Here is a 15723-nt window from a genome sequence, read left to right on the forward strand (position 1 = left end):
TTTATCACTTGAGTTACATGATTTGGCGGATCAATTTTTTTTAAATAAAATGGGATTGATGAATGATGAATTTATGATACGCTATATTCGCCATTATTTATGAATATTTAGGTAAATTTATCACTAGTCAAATTGACTAGTGAGCCCCCAAATTTTTCTTTATTTTGTTAGTCAAATGCCGTGACTAGTGCCTTATGTCCAACCCTGTACTCAGTTGCAGGTTAAGAAAGGTAAAATGTCTAGTACATTTAGCGGAAAGATACTAGCGCGAATTTCCGTTTAATCGGTAGCGGGAATTTAGAACTAGGCCTGTTAACGGTTGAATTTCTAAGTATACCTGGGCGAGTTATATAATTTTTGAAAATACAGTGTATTGAGTTATATTTTAAAGAGATAATTAATCAAATTAACATAGATAAGATTTAAAAACATTTGTAAAAATTTATTTTTAGTGCTGAAAATGAGGCATACGTAAAAAAATCCATTTGGCGATTCCAGAGTAAGTATAGAACGGGTAATGCCGAGATTACAGAAACGTACGATTTGATGATTGTTTAGGAGCAAATTACTAAAACTACGCTATAATGAAGCTTAAAAAATAATCTACATTAAAAATTGATTGCTCACTTTGAAATTTACGCAATAGACATTTTTAAAATTTATTAATATAACACGCGTAGGAACCTTTAGGAATTCAACAAAAAATTGGCGAAATTCGAAATTTCCGCCGTCGATTTACCGGAAGTTAGTGCGAGTATCTTTCCGCAAAATGTACTAAATATTTTGCCTTTCTAACCTGCAACTGACAAAGAAAGTACCCGAGGTGTATATTTCCGATTTTGTTCAAAGTCGGGCGTAATGTAGACCTATATGAGATATGAAATTTCCCAAAAGGAGACGTTGCACTAGCCATTCGATCGAGGGGTAGGTCACTCCGTGAACTAGGTGTACACTGTCGTACCTCTGACTGTGCTAATAAGAGTTCGTGAACTCTTAAAAATCCGTACCTTTAACAGTACTAACAAGGAGACGACCCGAGGTGATTATCTCCGATTTGGTTCAAACTCGGGTATAGTGTACACCTCCATGTACCTTAAAAAACCTGCAAGAGAAAAGTTGCGACGGGCTTTCGTTTTGACATGGCAACCGAAAACGTTTTGACAACATGATTTGGGATTTTTCCATTGAAAATAACATGGGAATCTGAAGGATTTTAAGGGTCCCCCCCCCCCCCTGTGAAACCTTTTAAAAAAATGAAATATTTTAAAAATTTCAAAAACATTAAAAATTTTTTTTATTAATTTTAAAAATTAAATTTAATCAAGTTTAAATGGAATTTGGTCAATTGGGGGACCCTTAAAATCCTTCAGATTCCCATGTTATTTTCAATGGAAATAATTCCAAATCATGTTGTCAAAAAGGTTTTCGGTTGCCATGGCAAAACGAAAGCCCGTCGCAACTTTTCCCTAGCAGGTATTTCAAGTTACATAGAGGTGTACATTATACCCGAGTTTGAACAAAATCGGTGATTATCACCTCGGGTCGTCTCCTTGTAAGTACTCGAACTCGGTGTACAAGTCATCCGAGAGTGTCTTACCCCTCGCATTCGATTTGCCATGGAAACCGAAAATGTTTTGGACCAGTTAAAACCAAAATAAGATTTTTTCCTTATTTTACCCAAAAATGTTTCAATTTACCCAAACTTGATGAAATTTACCTAAATTTAGTCCAAATTACCCATTTCGTAATTTTCAAAAAAACCGAGAAAATCCCATGCTTTTTTAAATGGAGTTTTTGTTTTTGTTTTATGTGATCAAAAACAGTGCAACGTCTACATTACGCCCGACTTTGAACAAAATCGGCAATAAACACTTCGGGTACTCTCCTTGTGAGTATAACTAAATTCATATTTTTAAAATGAATTTTTTTTTAATTGTATCTCGCTACTTTTCCCCCTTAATTAGTACTATTTTAACAGTTTTCGAAACCTTTCATCTTCATTATAATGGGCGAAAATATATAAATTTTACTTGATGAATATTTCTTCATTTTAGTATTGGAATTTATCTCGCTCAACGTTCATAGCTTTTGTCTCGTGACTGACAAACTATATTATTAACGAGCCCAAAGAGCAAAAAAAACACTTTATGCAATCTTTTACATTGTAAATTGATAGTAGTAAAACAGCTATATCCAAGGTAGATTACCACAAATTCTAAAATATTTTTTAATCATTGAAGTTACTTAAGGGAAGATCCCCTTGGATTTCGGGAAAAGTATTTCGGGATGCTTGATATGTCACATATGTGCGGAAACTCTGAAAAGCAATTTTAACGGAAGTGTGAGGGCGGGGTAGGATTCCTTTGTCTTTTAATCCTAATCTTCTCTTCATTCCTGGCGTCTGTTTCACGCGAAAACTCTTACCTTCTCCGAGACACTCCGCCAAGTAAGGGACGCAATGTCCACACTAAAAATAAAACCCAAGGAAAACCTCTCAACCTACAAAATTATCTCTTTATTGTTGTTGTTGAGACGCGTGTGTGGGTTGGATTCTTCCTTTTAATCATCGATTTTTTTCAAGTGTTGTTTTTGCGGATGATATAATTAACTGCACTTTGTGATAGATCGATACGCGTTGGTCCAAGAAGAAGATCCTTTTACGGGGGTAGAGTCTGGTTTTAAATACTTAATGTCTTGAATTTCCCCCAAAACGTCGAAAAATAGTATTTGCGTTTTTTATGATTATTTTTCTCGTAGTTTAAATTTGGTTTATAGTTTTTATACGAAACATTGCTTAAAATATTGTTAGTCAAAATCAGTGGTTTTATTTGTAATAAATCAGTAAGAATTTTAACCGTTACCACCAAAAAGTTCAAGTTGGCGCCATCTTGTATTTTGTGAAAGAATGGACAAGAATATAAAATTGGCAAGTTGTAAAGCGACGTTTTGATCGTTATAACAATTGTTTGTATGACTATTTGTAGAACACGTCTTTTGGTCAGACGGATATTGGGAGAATAGGTAATTTTTATATTCGGAAACAGTCGCATTCAACCTCCTTTTAACAGAGCAGCTACCCAAAATATAAGCTATATCAAAACTTGTCCCTCCAAACATCCAAACCGACGTTTGAAAGGCGTCTCACGAGTTAGCTCTATGAAGTATCTTGGCTTATTAATCGATGAAGGACTTTCATTTGGTCCACCTCTCCAAGAAACTGAACCAATGACTGTGGTGCATTAATGGCTTCAAAAGTCGCTTGATGACTTAGGCCTAAGGTGGTGCCTTGGGTATTAGCCTAGCTGATTACTCTTAGACCCGCCCTTGATATTAAACTCTTGAACACGCTTTTTAAAGCCCTTGTGCAGCCTCTGTTCGACTACGGGGACTTATTCTACAATGTCGCACCCAATTACCGTTTAAAGCCACTACAGATTTTGCAGAACAGAGCCGCCAAAACCATCATTGGAGCCAAATTTCGATCATCGTTTACTGACGCCCGTTCCACTGTTAAATGGCTCACCATTAAGCAACGCTATGTCTCGCGCATACTCGTTTTTACGTACAACATCTATTACAATCAAGTTCCGGATGGCTCGACGATTTACGCGTATTTCGTCGGTGCATAAATATAGTACTATGAACAGAGTTACATCATTCTATTTGGAAAAAGTACCTCCCACGTTTGCCAAAGTTAGCCCAAGATGTCGTGGAATAACATTATGGAATGCTCTTCCGCCTAAACTCATCTCCCGCCACCCTTCCCCTTTTAAAAGTTCAAAAATCTTATTCGTGACTTCATCTTAACATTTGATTAACTTTTATTGTTATCATTTCTATTGCTATTTGTATTTCAAAACTTAATGTACACTGGACTCAACTGGAAATCACTATAGGCATACTGAGTTGGATATAAATAATAAAACCTTATTAATAAAATTATTATTATTATATTCCAAAGATGTATATATACGCAAAGTAAATTACGAGGTGGTTAAATTAGTACCTTTTCAGGACATCGATGTGTCTGCTACTATTTGGTCATACTAGACTACTTTCGCATCTTCCCGACCAATAGAACAGTGTGTCAGAATTTATAGCCCGGTGTACCTAGTAACAGAGACCATACCACCGGAGGTCTATCATCATAGTGCCCTAAGCCAGCGTCCACCTAGCCCGGACATGTGAAAAATCCAGCAAGGGTAATAGTACCCTACTACTGATGGTCGCACCTTTGACGCAAGCCACTACTTTCTACTTCACACAGCAGTGCGATTAAGAACAGACGTTATAGTCTTTTGTGTAGAATTGGTCACCATTTTCGAGGATGCGGTCGAAAGTACGAGCAGTAAAGCTAAGGCCACTTCGCCATGTTAGCGAACATTCAAATATTAAAGATAAATATTATCTCGCAATTTGTTCCGTTCTAGGTTACCTTAAAATTTAAGCAAAATACTTTCTTTGAAATCCTCCCGATATGTCACCTAAAGAAGCGCAGCTGTCAGAACTTTGACAACCGGTTGGGCAGTACAAATAATAATGTGTTGCGTGGCTAGTCTCTATATTTGACTTTGTTAAAGATTGTATGGAGACAGTTACTGACAGGACTATAACGGTTTACCTACGACACTACTGGAAAGTAATGAGGAAAAAATTTAAAATATAATAACGAAATTATTTAAACTATTTTATTTTATCAGGTAGTACAACTCTTTAGTTAAAATTTGTTTTTAGTATAGTTGAAAGTTAAGTATATTAACCTGGTAGATTTAAAAATAAATCCGCCCCGCTGTGAAATATCGTTTCCATCTGTCATTCCTTTGTAGGACGAGGGTGTCCACTTGAACTAGTAACTTGACCACCAGAATGTGAACCATCGCAATTTAACGGCTTCACGCTTGAGCAAGTTGAGCTATTGCCTTTCCATTTGTGGATGGTGTCGGTCCCATGACCATGACCAGAATCTTCCCCGGCATATGGTAGTAAGACGGTTGTTTGTCCACTCAAGGTCATCTCTTCCCAATCAGCATCGTTACATTCCGATTGGTCGCCGTAACGGCCAATCAAGCAGGCAATATCATGATGACGATAATTGATGGCTGCCATCGCGGGCGTACACTCCATCAACCGAATCTTGGTCTTATCAGCTCCGTGTCTCAGCAACAGAAGCGCCACATCCTTATGGCCATACCGCGAGGCCAGGTGCAACGCCGTGCAACTACGATCGTCTGTGGCGTTCGCATCAGCTCCAGCTGCTAACAACAGAGACACGACGGATGCTAGTCCCAACTGGGAGGCTATGTGCAGAGGATGAGGCTCTAATGGCTGGTTAACCACCGCTTTTCCTTCAATTAGGAGTTCCACTACATCTTTGTGGCCTTGTTGGCTGGCTAAGTACAGCGGGGTTTCGCTGTTTACGTTGATCGCGTTGACGTTGGCGCCTTTTCCGATAAGCACGTTCACGATGTCCTTGTGGCCTAGACGAGCGGCGACGTGCAGAGCTGTGTCCATGGTTTGGTTCGCCATGCAGAAATTTACTTCCGCTCCGTGCTCGAGTAGCATCTGGACAGATTCCTGATCACCCACGCAGGTGGCTAAAGGGTAAAGAAGACATTGAAAAATAGCGAGAAATGGTTTGTAGTACAGTTCGTAGTTAACAGTTCAAAGGGTCAGTTAGTGAGTCCCGTACCGGTTTCTCAGAACCAGAAATACCGGTATTATTGCACTACATATAGTTTAGAACCGTAGAACCGGCAATGAGCATTCATAGAACCAAGTCTGACAATTCAAAAACCAGTAGAACCTAGTCTGAGCATTCATAGATCCGTAGAACCAAGTCTTGTAACGAATATTTTTCAATACGTTACCCCTCTTTTAGATTTTGTTAGGGAAACAATTATTTTACGTCCCTCGGCATCCCCATATGGTCGCGTTGGATAGTTTGTAGGAATGGGAAGTAGTTAGCGAAAGGTCAAAAGAGGGATCCAACGTGTTTCCATTGTTACTACTCTGCTAAAAGGAATCTCTATAGATGCCCGAAATTGTCCTGCTGTCAACCCAGCCACTGATTTATAGTTTTACGATCTTCTTTAGAATCTACGGTGAATAGCGTATAGTGTGCATGCCACGTGTATTTATTATTGAACTCGAACCTTTACCAGATTTTCTCGACCAATGCTTACAATTATAGTAGTGCGCCTCAATATTATTGTTTGGTGTAATTGTCACCGAATGTGTGCGCGTCTTGTGATCTCAAGAAATTTAAACACATGTGAAACACATGGGCGCATGGAATAAAACCCTACGTTGAAATTGGGTGATTGGTCAAATCATAGTGTCCCTCCACGTGACAGAACGTCATAGTAATTCGATTGGGTAACGAAAAACCAGGATGTACCCCAAAAGTCACGTGGCCTATACAACAAAACTGGGAGACAAGAGGGTCATTCCATGACAAAACGACCTAGTTTTTTTTAATTTTAACACCCGACCCCTTTCGATTTCGCCAAAATTTTGTATACAAGGTTTTTTGGGCCTAGGAAAACGATTTTGACAGTTTCATAACGATCGGTTCAGCCGTTTACGAGATACAGCATACGCGTTTTTTCAAAAGTTCGCCTTGACCCCCTAAATGTTTTCTAGTATATCTTATGACATAATTATCGCAAAATCACATGTAATACCTCATTTTAAAGACAATGCGCACCCTAATATGAATATTTAATCAGAGTTGTCATTTGACGTAAATGTCATTAAAATCTGGGCCTTTAAATAATTTGACCTTTGACCTTGCCCAGACACCTCAGTCGTAGGTCAACGATTTTAGCATTTTTAAAATTCCCACTATCGAATACATAATAATCACTCAAAATCTCAAAGTAATATTTGTAGTTTTCGAGATATTAATTTTTGAAATTTACCCCACCACACACAAAATGAAATACCAAAACCATTTATTTTTATAGTTTACACACCAATTAATTTTTTATTTACACAAAACAGCTTAAACTTCTTTATACATGGAAAAGGCTTTGGTAATTTTATTTTTATCGTGTTCTTTGATTTGATAGCCTTTCGAATTTGGTAAACCTACAAGAATTTCAATTGCAGATAGAACATTTTCACTTGACACCCAACTGCTATCGATCCTTCTGGGCCATGTGTATTTGTCCGAAATACCAGGGGGACGCAAAAAGTTTACAAAGAAGTCTCCAAACTCTTCTGATACTTCCTCAATTAATCCAACGTAAAGTTGGCCTTTGTAGACGCTGGCTACCAAATTTCCCACTTTAAAGTTTTCAGCCTCTTGATTTCGAGTATCTGACAATTCTAAAGTCGAAACCTTAACTGTGGTTAGCGAATCGTCATTAGATAACGGAGAAACCATGATTTCATTTAACGATTTCGGAACGAATTTATGAAACCCTCGAGTTCCTTTTACTGTTATGGCTTTAGAAAACCTTTCTTTTAAAAGTTCCTTTTGTCGCTCAATTTCTTCGTTTTTAACATAGATGAACTTGATATTTTCGAAGTTTGATAGGCAGAAATTAAACATATCTGTTGGAGTCAAAATCTGTCCAGTCACTGGTCGCTGAAGACTGACTCTTGCTGTTTTACGCTTCACTGTTCCGCCAATTCCGTCACAAGGTCCCTTGCCATGAGATGTGGCAAAAAAATGCCATTCAGCGTCCAAACCAAAATCTTGTTTGTGGCAACAGAGATTAGAAAAGTTGTATTTGTTTTTATACTGTCCAGCACATCCATCCGTAAAATAAATTAGCTTTCTAACATTAGGAACATGTGTTTTTATATTTGGAATTAGATAAGTTAAAAAACTGTGAACAGTATTGGTTGTATGTGTTCTGGTATCACTGATAATACAAAAATTTAAGTGGTTAAGTTCTCCGTTTTCGACTACCCTGAAGTAGATTACGAAGGGATGCACTGTCGCTTGAGAATTGTCCCAATGGAACCCTTGTGCTTCGTCTTGAATTACGAAGGAATAGTTCTCCGCAAAATCACCGAGAACAATTACGTCACCAGGTTTTAGAGTTTTTTTGAGGTTTTTAAGATAATTAGATTGCGACTTAGATGTGTAATGATGACGCGTTAGTTCAAGTAGTTTAATGGCCAAAGAGTCGAAAAAGTTTTCAACACTCTCGCTCAAGGTCATGAGCTTTGTGCTGTCAGTTGTCACCCATTGCATGAACTTTATATTTTCAAAATCTTCTAAAAGGTTCGTTAAATATTCATTTTCAAGTAGACCATTTTTTCCAGGACAGTCCTTGCACACCCTCATCATACAATTCCTGTTTTGAGTGTCACACACGGTGAGCGCCATGAAATCGATATCACATTTTAAAGGACAAGGAGACGGTAGAGCTGATATCATTAGCTTGACATTTTGGTGATAGGTGCAGACACACACTGAATGTGTACCTGACGAACCTGCTAATACACACCAAGGTGGTCGTAGATAACAAAATGACGAAAATCCTAACGTCAAATCATGCTCTTCCTTGAATTTGTTATAGAGCTCTCTCAGGTTCAGCAGTACAAGCCTCTTTTGATGATGTTCTTTTTGACCTGTCTCGTGGTTTCTAACTGACACAAACTCCTTTTGTCCAGGTGTCATACGACTGTTATCGTCATTTTCGTAAAATTCAACGACCTTTGATTTAACGTCTTCGGTCAATATTAATCCCTTCGATTGTTTCTCTGGTAGCGAAAGAATTCCTTGACTAGATTTAAGATTCCTGCTTCGTTTGACCATGTATTCTGGTGCTCCAAATTCCTCCATTGTGCGTTGTATTCCAAATGGTGACAAGGTCAGGATCTGAAGCTTTTCGCCGTATGATGTCTTGGAGTTATTGAATTTCTCTCTCAGTTCGTTCAAAATATTCTCATATAATCGATGTTCTTCGAGCTTTCTAAAAACATCGTCCGTAACCATATTATCGTCTGTTTCATCAAGAGAAATTTCCATTGACTCTTCTAATTTGCGTTTCAATGAATTGTTCACAGCGTTTAACTTAGTCCTGCTTAGAATTGTTTTTTGGCGAGATGACAAACCTTCTGTACAAAAGTTAAAAAATATATGTATTTATATATGTATACATATATAAATTCTTTCAAATTGAATATATTTCTTACTTCTTTTAACAGGAGATTCTCCCAAGTTTATTAGAGTTTCGTTAACTGCCACTAAAGCTATAGCTTTGTCGTCTTGCGTCGCATCTCCCGATGAACAAGGTTGACTAAATGAAAAAGAATCGCTTTCTTGTGATTCTTGTGCAGTGTGAACTTCTGAAACGTCCAACTGTATTTGGAGTTCATCCTTTACTTTTTTTCCAGCAGACATAAAACACTGGATGCACAACTTATTTCCAGCGATAACTTCAATTCCTCGTAACTTTAATTTTTTGAACAAATCCAATGAAATAGTTTTTAGTCCACTCTTTCTTTCAGCGTCGTGAGTCCCAAAAGGATTCATACACTTCTTTTGACTCGTTGAATACCTTTTCATAAAAAGTTCTTCATGGTGACGACATATGTTTCTTATTTTGGACATAGGTATAGCTGTTCGGCTGCTAAGAACTAATTTGTCATCCTCGGACAGATGGTTGTTGATACCAACTGTTTTCGAAAGTGTTTGCAAATGACATTTACTACTGTCTCTCCAAAACGAACAATTTCGATCCATTTCAGGGCTTTGTTCGAGAATATACAGTTAAATAAATTCTATTTCGCTACTCAATTATCGCTGTTAATATATTTAACTACTCAATTATAACTATTATATATTAAAAAGATATTAAAACATTTTTACGTTATTAAAAACGTAATCGATATGACTAAGAGCAATATTGGGTTTTTTTGAGATATCTAGCACATTTCCATTTTAGGGTGCAGTAAGATACGCTACAATAATATTGAACGCCAGACTATACTAAGGACAAGCAATTTAGTGATGTCTTCTGTCTACAGATAACATGCAAAACTAAAAATAATATGTAAATAACTCAACTTAATTTAAGAATTAGTGTATTTGATATTCTAAACTCAAAATTACCAAAATAATAATATTTTTAATTTATTTAGTAGGTCAACTAGTTTCGTGTATAAAATAGCATTTTCATTAATTTGAGGGGTAAATTTCAAAAATTAATATCTCGAAAACTACAAATATTACTTTGAGATTTTGAGTGATTATTATGTATTCGATAGTGGGAATTTTAAAAATGCTAAAATCGTTGACCTACGACTGAGGTGTCTGGGCAAGGTCAAAGGTCAAATTATTTAAAGGCCCAGATTTTAATGACATTTACGTCAAATGACAACTCTGATTAAATATTCATATTAGGGTGCGCATTGTCTTTAAAATGAGGTATTACATGTGATTTTGCGATAATTATGTCTTAAGATATAGTAGAAAACATTTAGGGGGTCAAGGCGTACTTTTGAAAAAACGCGTATGCTGTATCTCGTAAACGGCTGAACCGATCGTTATGAAACTGTCAAAATCGTTTTCCTAGGCCCAAAAAACCCTGTATACAAAATTTGGGCAAAATCGAAAGGGGTCGGGTGTTCTGTGGCAGGCGTTTTGTCATGGAATGACCCAAGAAGTAAAAAAAGAGAGAATAGGAACCGTATCTCCGAACCGAAAGTAAAGGATGATCTTAAGAAATGGAACATAGTTTTCGCGCCGGTCGCAATCTATGAATGTCTCCAGCCAATTGAGCAGTTATCGTCGGACCATGATTTTCCTCTGCCCATCACCACAACGACACCTCGTAGACGATAGTAGTAGCCTCATCGTATCTCCAACGTCTCAAGCCTTCAACTCGTCTCTTCAACTCTACGAACTCTCTCCTCGCATCTACATTTTTCATTTATTTTCAAGTCTCGAGACCAACGATAATCAAGAATAGTGATGAGTACTTTTTATATGGCGCAATTAGTGTATATAGTAGACCACGTATTTTTAGTAGTCTGGCATTGGTCGAGTGCATGCTACATGTAGTTATTTTGGGGGTCATGTAATTAATCTAGTAGTATTTTATTTGTTAGCGGTATTGTTTGGTTTTTATTTAGTAGTTCGATTCGATATGTTTGTCTAATAGTAAATTTAGTAGTTGATTATTAAATCAGAATCTGGGTATGGCAAAAACTTGTCCTTATTTAATAATTCATTAGCGTCCTTACTAACCTTTTTAATCTAGTAGCATAGTAGAAGTATATGTCAACGCTAGGCACCTATAGGCCTATATTAGTAGTAGAAAAGCGTTACAGTCTGAGCATTCATTTACCCGTAGAACCAAGTCTTGCATTCGTAGAACCGTAGAACTAAGTCTGAAAATTCCAAAGCCCAAAGCACCAAGTATAGACCGGGATTTATGTTATTATTAGAAGCGTCACAATTATTAATTTTATTTCCAATGCAATTTGATTAAGTAACGGTTTTAAGAACAGGAAATCGGTTCGGGATACTAAGAGAACCAAGGAACCGGACACTCTAGGGCTAATGGAAACCAAAGCCAACTCACCATTTACCAGGGGAGTTTCCCCGTCATCGTCAGGTAGGTTCGGATTAGCTCCATTCTTCAGCAAGACTTCGACCACGGATTGACTTTGATTGATCGCAACTGAGAGTGGCGTCAAACCTTCGAGCGTAACCTGATTGACGTCCGCCCCGTATTCAATCAACAGGGCCACAATGTCCTTGTAGCCGTTCGTAACGGCGTTGACTAGCGAACTGTACCCAGCCTTATTGCGAACATCGACAGCGGCTCCGTACGCCAAAAGTAACTTGACCACATTTAAATGTCCTTTGCCGGTGGACAAATACAAAGCCCCGTGACAGTTTTCAGTGAGGGCGTTGACATCAGCGTCTTTTTTCAACAAGGTATCCACGACTCTATCGTAGCCATTCTTGGACGCTAACATCAAGGGCGTACGTTTGGTCTTGTCCTTGACATTGACGTCAGCGTCGTTCACTAACAGGGTGCTCGCCACTGCTTCGTGACCTTTCTTCAGGGCTACCATGAGTGGTGTCAGTCGCTTATTATTGGGCACGTTGACATTGGCTCCTTTCGACAGCAATAACTTGACTACGTTGTTATGTCCTTCCTTGGACGCCATGAACAGCGGGGTATTTCCAACGGGCGCCTCGTTGACGCAGGCGCCGTGTTTGATTAGTGCCTTGACTATGTCCTCACAACCAGAAGCGGATGCCTCAACCAGTGGAAGGTTGTCGTTAGTGCTGGGTGTGTTAGTGTCAACGCCGTGTTTAAGAAGGAATTGCACCGCAACCAAATTGTTTTCGTACACGGCTGCCTCCAGTAGGTTGGACAGTGACGCATCCTCTTGATGTTTTCGTTTCAAGTTATCTTTGCGTGGTTGGACTTCAGTGACGTCCTCCATGTCGTACGATACTTTCAATGCAAAAATTAAACCAAAAATGTATGTTTAGACTTTAAATCCACCCTAACTAAGAACTTATTAAATTATATTATTATTTCAAGGTTCATAATATAAAAATTCGGATTTCTTATAAGCGACTGTTTCGATTGAAACGATTAAACTGGGCCTTTTCTTCTTTTTCAAAAGATAAAAACGTTCTCCCCTTTCAAATTTCACGAGTCGAGTCGCTCGCGTTTCAAGCGCGGACACTTTTTTTAAAAACAAAACACGTACAGTCCTGATCAAAAGTTTCTGGCCGTTTTTGTTTGGCAGTCAATTTGTTTCTATTTTAGGTAGAGAGCCGAGTGAGGGCTTCACGGAAAGAATACCCTCACGAAAATATTATGCCGGTTACGATAATGCGCTACCACTAGTAGGGCACAACCCATACCGGAAATAGTAAAACCCCTCCGAAATGGCGTCACGAAACAATTAGTATAATTTGTCGTGTTTACGCTCGTTCGACGCGTTATCCTATTTAAAAACCAAATCTGGGTTCACTTTTCTAATCGGAATTGTGGTTGAAACGTTATTGAAGAAATAGTGACGACGTAAAACACGAAAATTAACCCTAATTTGGTTTTCAAGTGAAACAAAAGCAAACGTGAAAGTAGTAATATTTGAAATAATATCGCGCGAGACCATTTATTAAAATTAATAATTGGGCCCGGTGCAGAGACGTTTTGCGATTCCTGTTAATTTTAACACGATCGCAATTTAGCGATTCAGATTTGGCGAGCTGTTTATTTGGCGATCCTCGCAATCGAAATCGCGGTGCAGAGACGTTTTAGCGATTCCTGTTAATCGGCGACGCTGTTATTTTTCCAATTTTTTTTAACCAAGTAACGGACCAATGGGAGAGCTCCATTTTTGACGCAAAAATCTATCACGTGGTTATGTTTGGTTTGTATTTTGACGATGAAATCCTGGCTCTTCTAATTAATAATTTCCTAACTCTAATTATATTATTAGGTTTTATAATTTTTATAGTTAAATCCGTTATTTTATTAAAATAAATTTATATAATATAGCCACGAAGGGAAAACAAAACAGTTTCTGAAGAATGAGAGGTTATCCAAAATCTTTTTTAAAGCCTTAAATAGTGCATGAAAATTAGTTTCTTCTGATTATATCATTTTCTTACTCTTATTATTTATTAGATTGGTTGCATTTATTACACAGTTTTATGGTTTTGTTATTTTAAAGATATATTTTTATAATATGGTTGGTACATCAATAAAATAACGAATGAAAAAAAGATTAATTACTATTATAAGCCAACATTTTCCGAAAATGATTCTCTGTTAGAAAATGAGCCGTATCATTTGGTTTTTAGGAAAATATTTATTTCAAAACTTAGCTGATAGCAATTAAAATAAAACTAGTTATAACATAAATCAATAAATAAAAAACAGCAATTTCACGAGGTTACAAAAAAATGGTAATTGTCTAAAGCAATTTCTAGCGAAATATCCTATATTGATCACACGTAAAACAATGGTCCTGGTTTTTGATAAAAGTTGTTGTTCTACCTAATTATCTGGCATTTACATAGCCTAATCCAGGTACAAATTGTAACAAATGATATAAGCGTGTAGAATTAACTGACAAACACTTTTAAGGTAATACATCAAATTATTGGCTCGGTAAGCTCTTGATGCCTGCCAAATAAACTTGAATATTCCAATACATCTTTTATCGCAACTCCCTAGTCTACCTGAGGAAAGGTTTCTTCTCGGTAGATGAATTGGTATAAACCCTGGTTGATAGCTTAAGATCCTTGATACACTGAACCAATTCACCATGTCATTACCGACTCATTAGTTAAAAACCACTGCATACAGTACCAGCAAATAAGGATCTATAAATAAACCAAGGCTTTGAATACACCCAAAGTAGTAGTGTATAAGATTCCCTATTATAATTTATTCTTACCTGTAAAATTTGTAAGAGTGGCTGGCTTATTTTAGTGTTTGGTAAATCGTGATTGTGGTTAGGCCTTGGCTCTGACAATAATTTGACAAAAACATTTTTCGGAAAGCGATAATGACCTAGAAACTCAAATTTTAATAATTTAAAAGATTCTGACCTATCGTGTTGTAAAATTTATCTTATTAAAGTAGGTAAAAAGCGTTTACTTCTCAATTTTTTTTCCGAGTTCTTTACGTAACACAATCTGCCATTATTTTTGCGAGCTTTTCGGCGGCTAGCGACTGCCCAAGACCACTCGCAAAATAAACAGAGCGACTTCCTGTTATTTTTGCGAGCGAGATGTCTCTGCACACCGATTCGGCGCAAAGTTCGATAGCACGCGCGTTTTCTGTTAATTTGGAGATGAATCGCAATTTGGCGATTCTTAAAAATGTCTCTGCACCGGGCCCATAATTTATTAAATAAATGGTCTCGCGCGATATTATTTCAAATATTACTACTTTCACGTTTGCTTTTGTTTCACTTGAAAACCAAATTAGGGTTAATTTTCGTGTTTTACGTCGTCACTATTTCTTCATTAACGTTTCAACCACAATTCCGATTAGAAAAGTGAACCCAGATTTGGTTTTTAAATAGGATAACGCGTCGAACGAGCGTAAACACGACAAATTATACTAATTGTTTCGTGACGCCATTTCGGAGGGGTTTTACTATTTCCGGTATGGGTTGTGCCCTACTAGTGGTAGCGCATTATCGTAACCGGCATAATATTTTCGTGAGGGTATTCTTTCCGTGAAGCCCTCACCTAAAATAGAAACAAATTGACTGCCAAACAAAAACGGCCAGAAACTTTTGATGAGGACTGTACAATCACTTCGCAACGTTTTTTTTTATTTATATTCAAATAAAAATTCTTGGCAACCTCCAGTTGAGAATTGAAAAACAAAAAGGTGGAAAATTAAGAAATTAAAGAAAGCGTGGCAAATTACCGAAAGTACCATAGTCGAACGGGAATCGACGCATCTGGCCAGATCTCCGTCAAGTACCCGATTGAGTGGAAACCCAAGCTACTGACTCCAAGCGACCCGCACTCGGAGACGACAAAGTTAGGCCTAAGCCAGATGACCATGGAATCTTTGCAAATTATAATTAGTTAATTGAAATAAAATGAATAAAGTTTGATAATATCCATCCGCCATCTTAAAACTAAACAAATAAATAACCTTTAACCTTTAACTACTTTCTTCTCAAGGTTCGTAGAGAAAAATACACTATTGGCTCCCTTCTTACTCCAACTCATTTATTTCGTCAAGATAGAATGATTCCTTT

The 15723-nt window shown here is 37.4% G+C and overlaps 1 protein-coding gene across 1 annotated transcript; it reads right to left on the reverse strand.

Moving 5' to 3' along the window:
* Positions 1 to 4716: 4716 nt before the first annotated feature.
* On the reverse strand, positions 4717 to 12423 carry LOC149922294 (uncharacterized). Its single transcript, XM_090162282.1, has 2 exons — positions 11547 to 12423; positions 4717 to 5594 (listed from the first exon to the last, which is right to left on the reverse strand). Exons 1-2 carry the CDS (start codon positions 12421 to 12423, stop codon positions 4813 to 4815), a joined length of 1659 nt encoding a protein of 552 aa, XP_090018408.1. The 3' UTR covers positions 4717 to 4812.
* Between the last annotated feature and the right edge of the window lie 3300 nt (positions 12424 to 15723).

This window comes from Leiobunum rupestre, chromosome 11, assembly GCF_980474605.1.
Source record: "Leiobunum rupestre chromosome 11, qqLeiRupe1.1.hap1, whole genome shotgun sequence".
Taxonomy (NCBI): domain Eukaryota; kingdom Metazoa; phylum Arthropoda; class Arachnida; order Opiliones; family Sclerosomatidae; genus Leiobunum; species Leiobunum rupestre.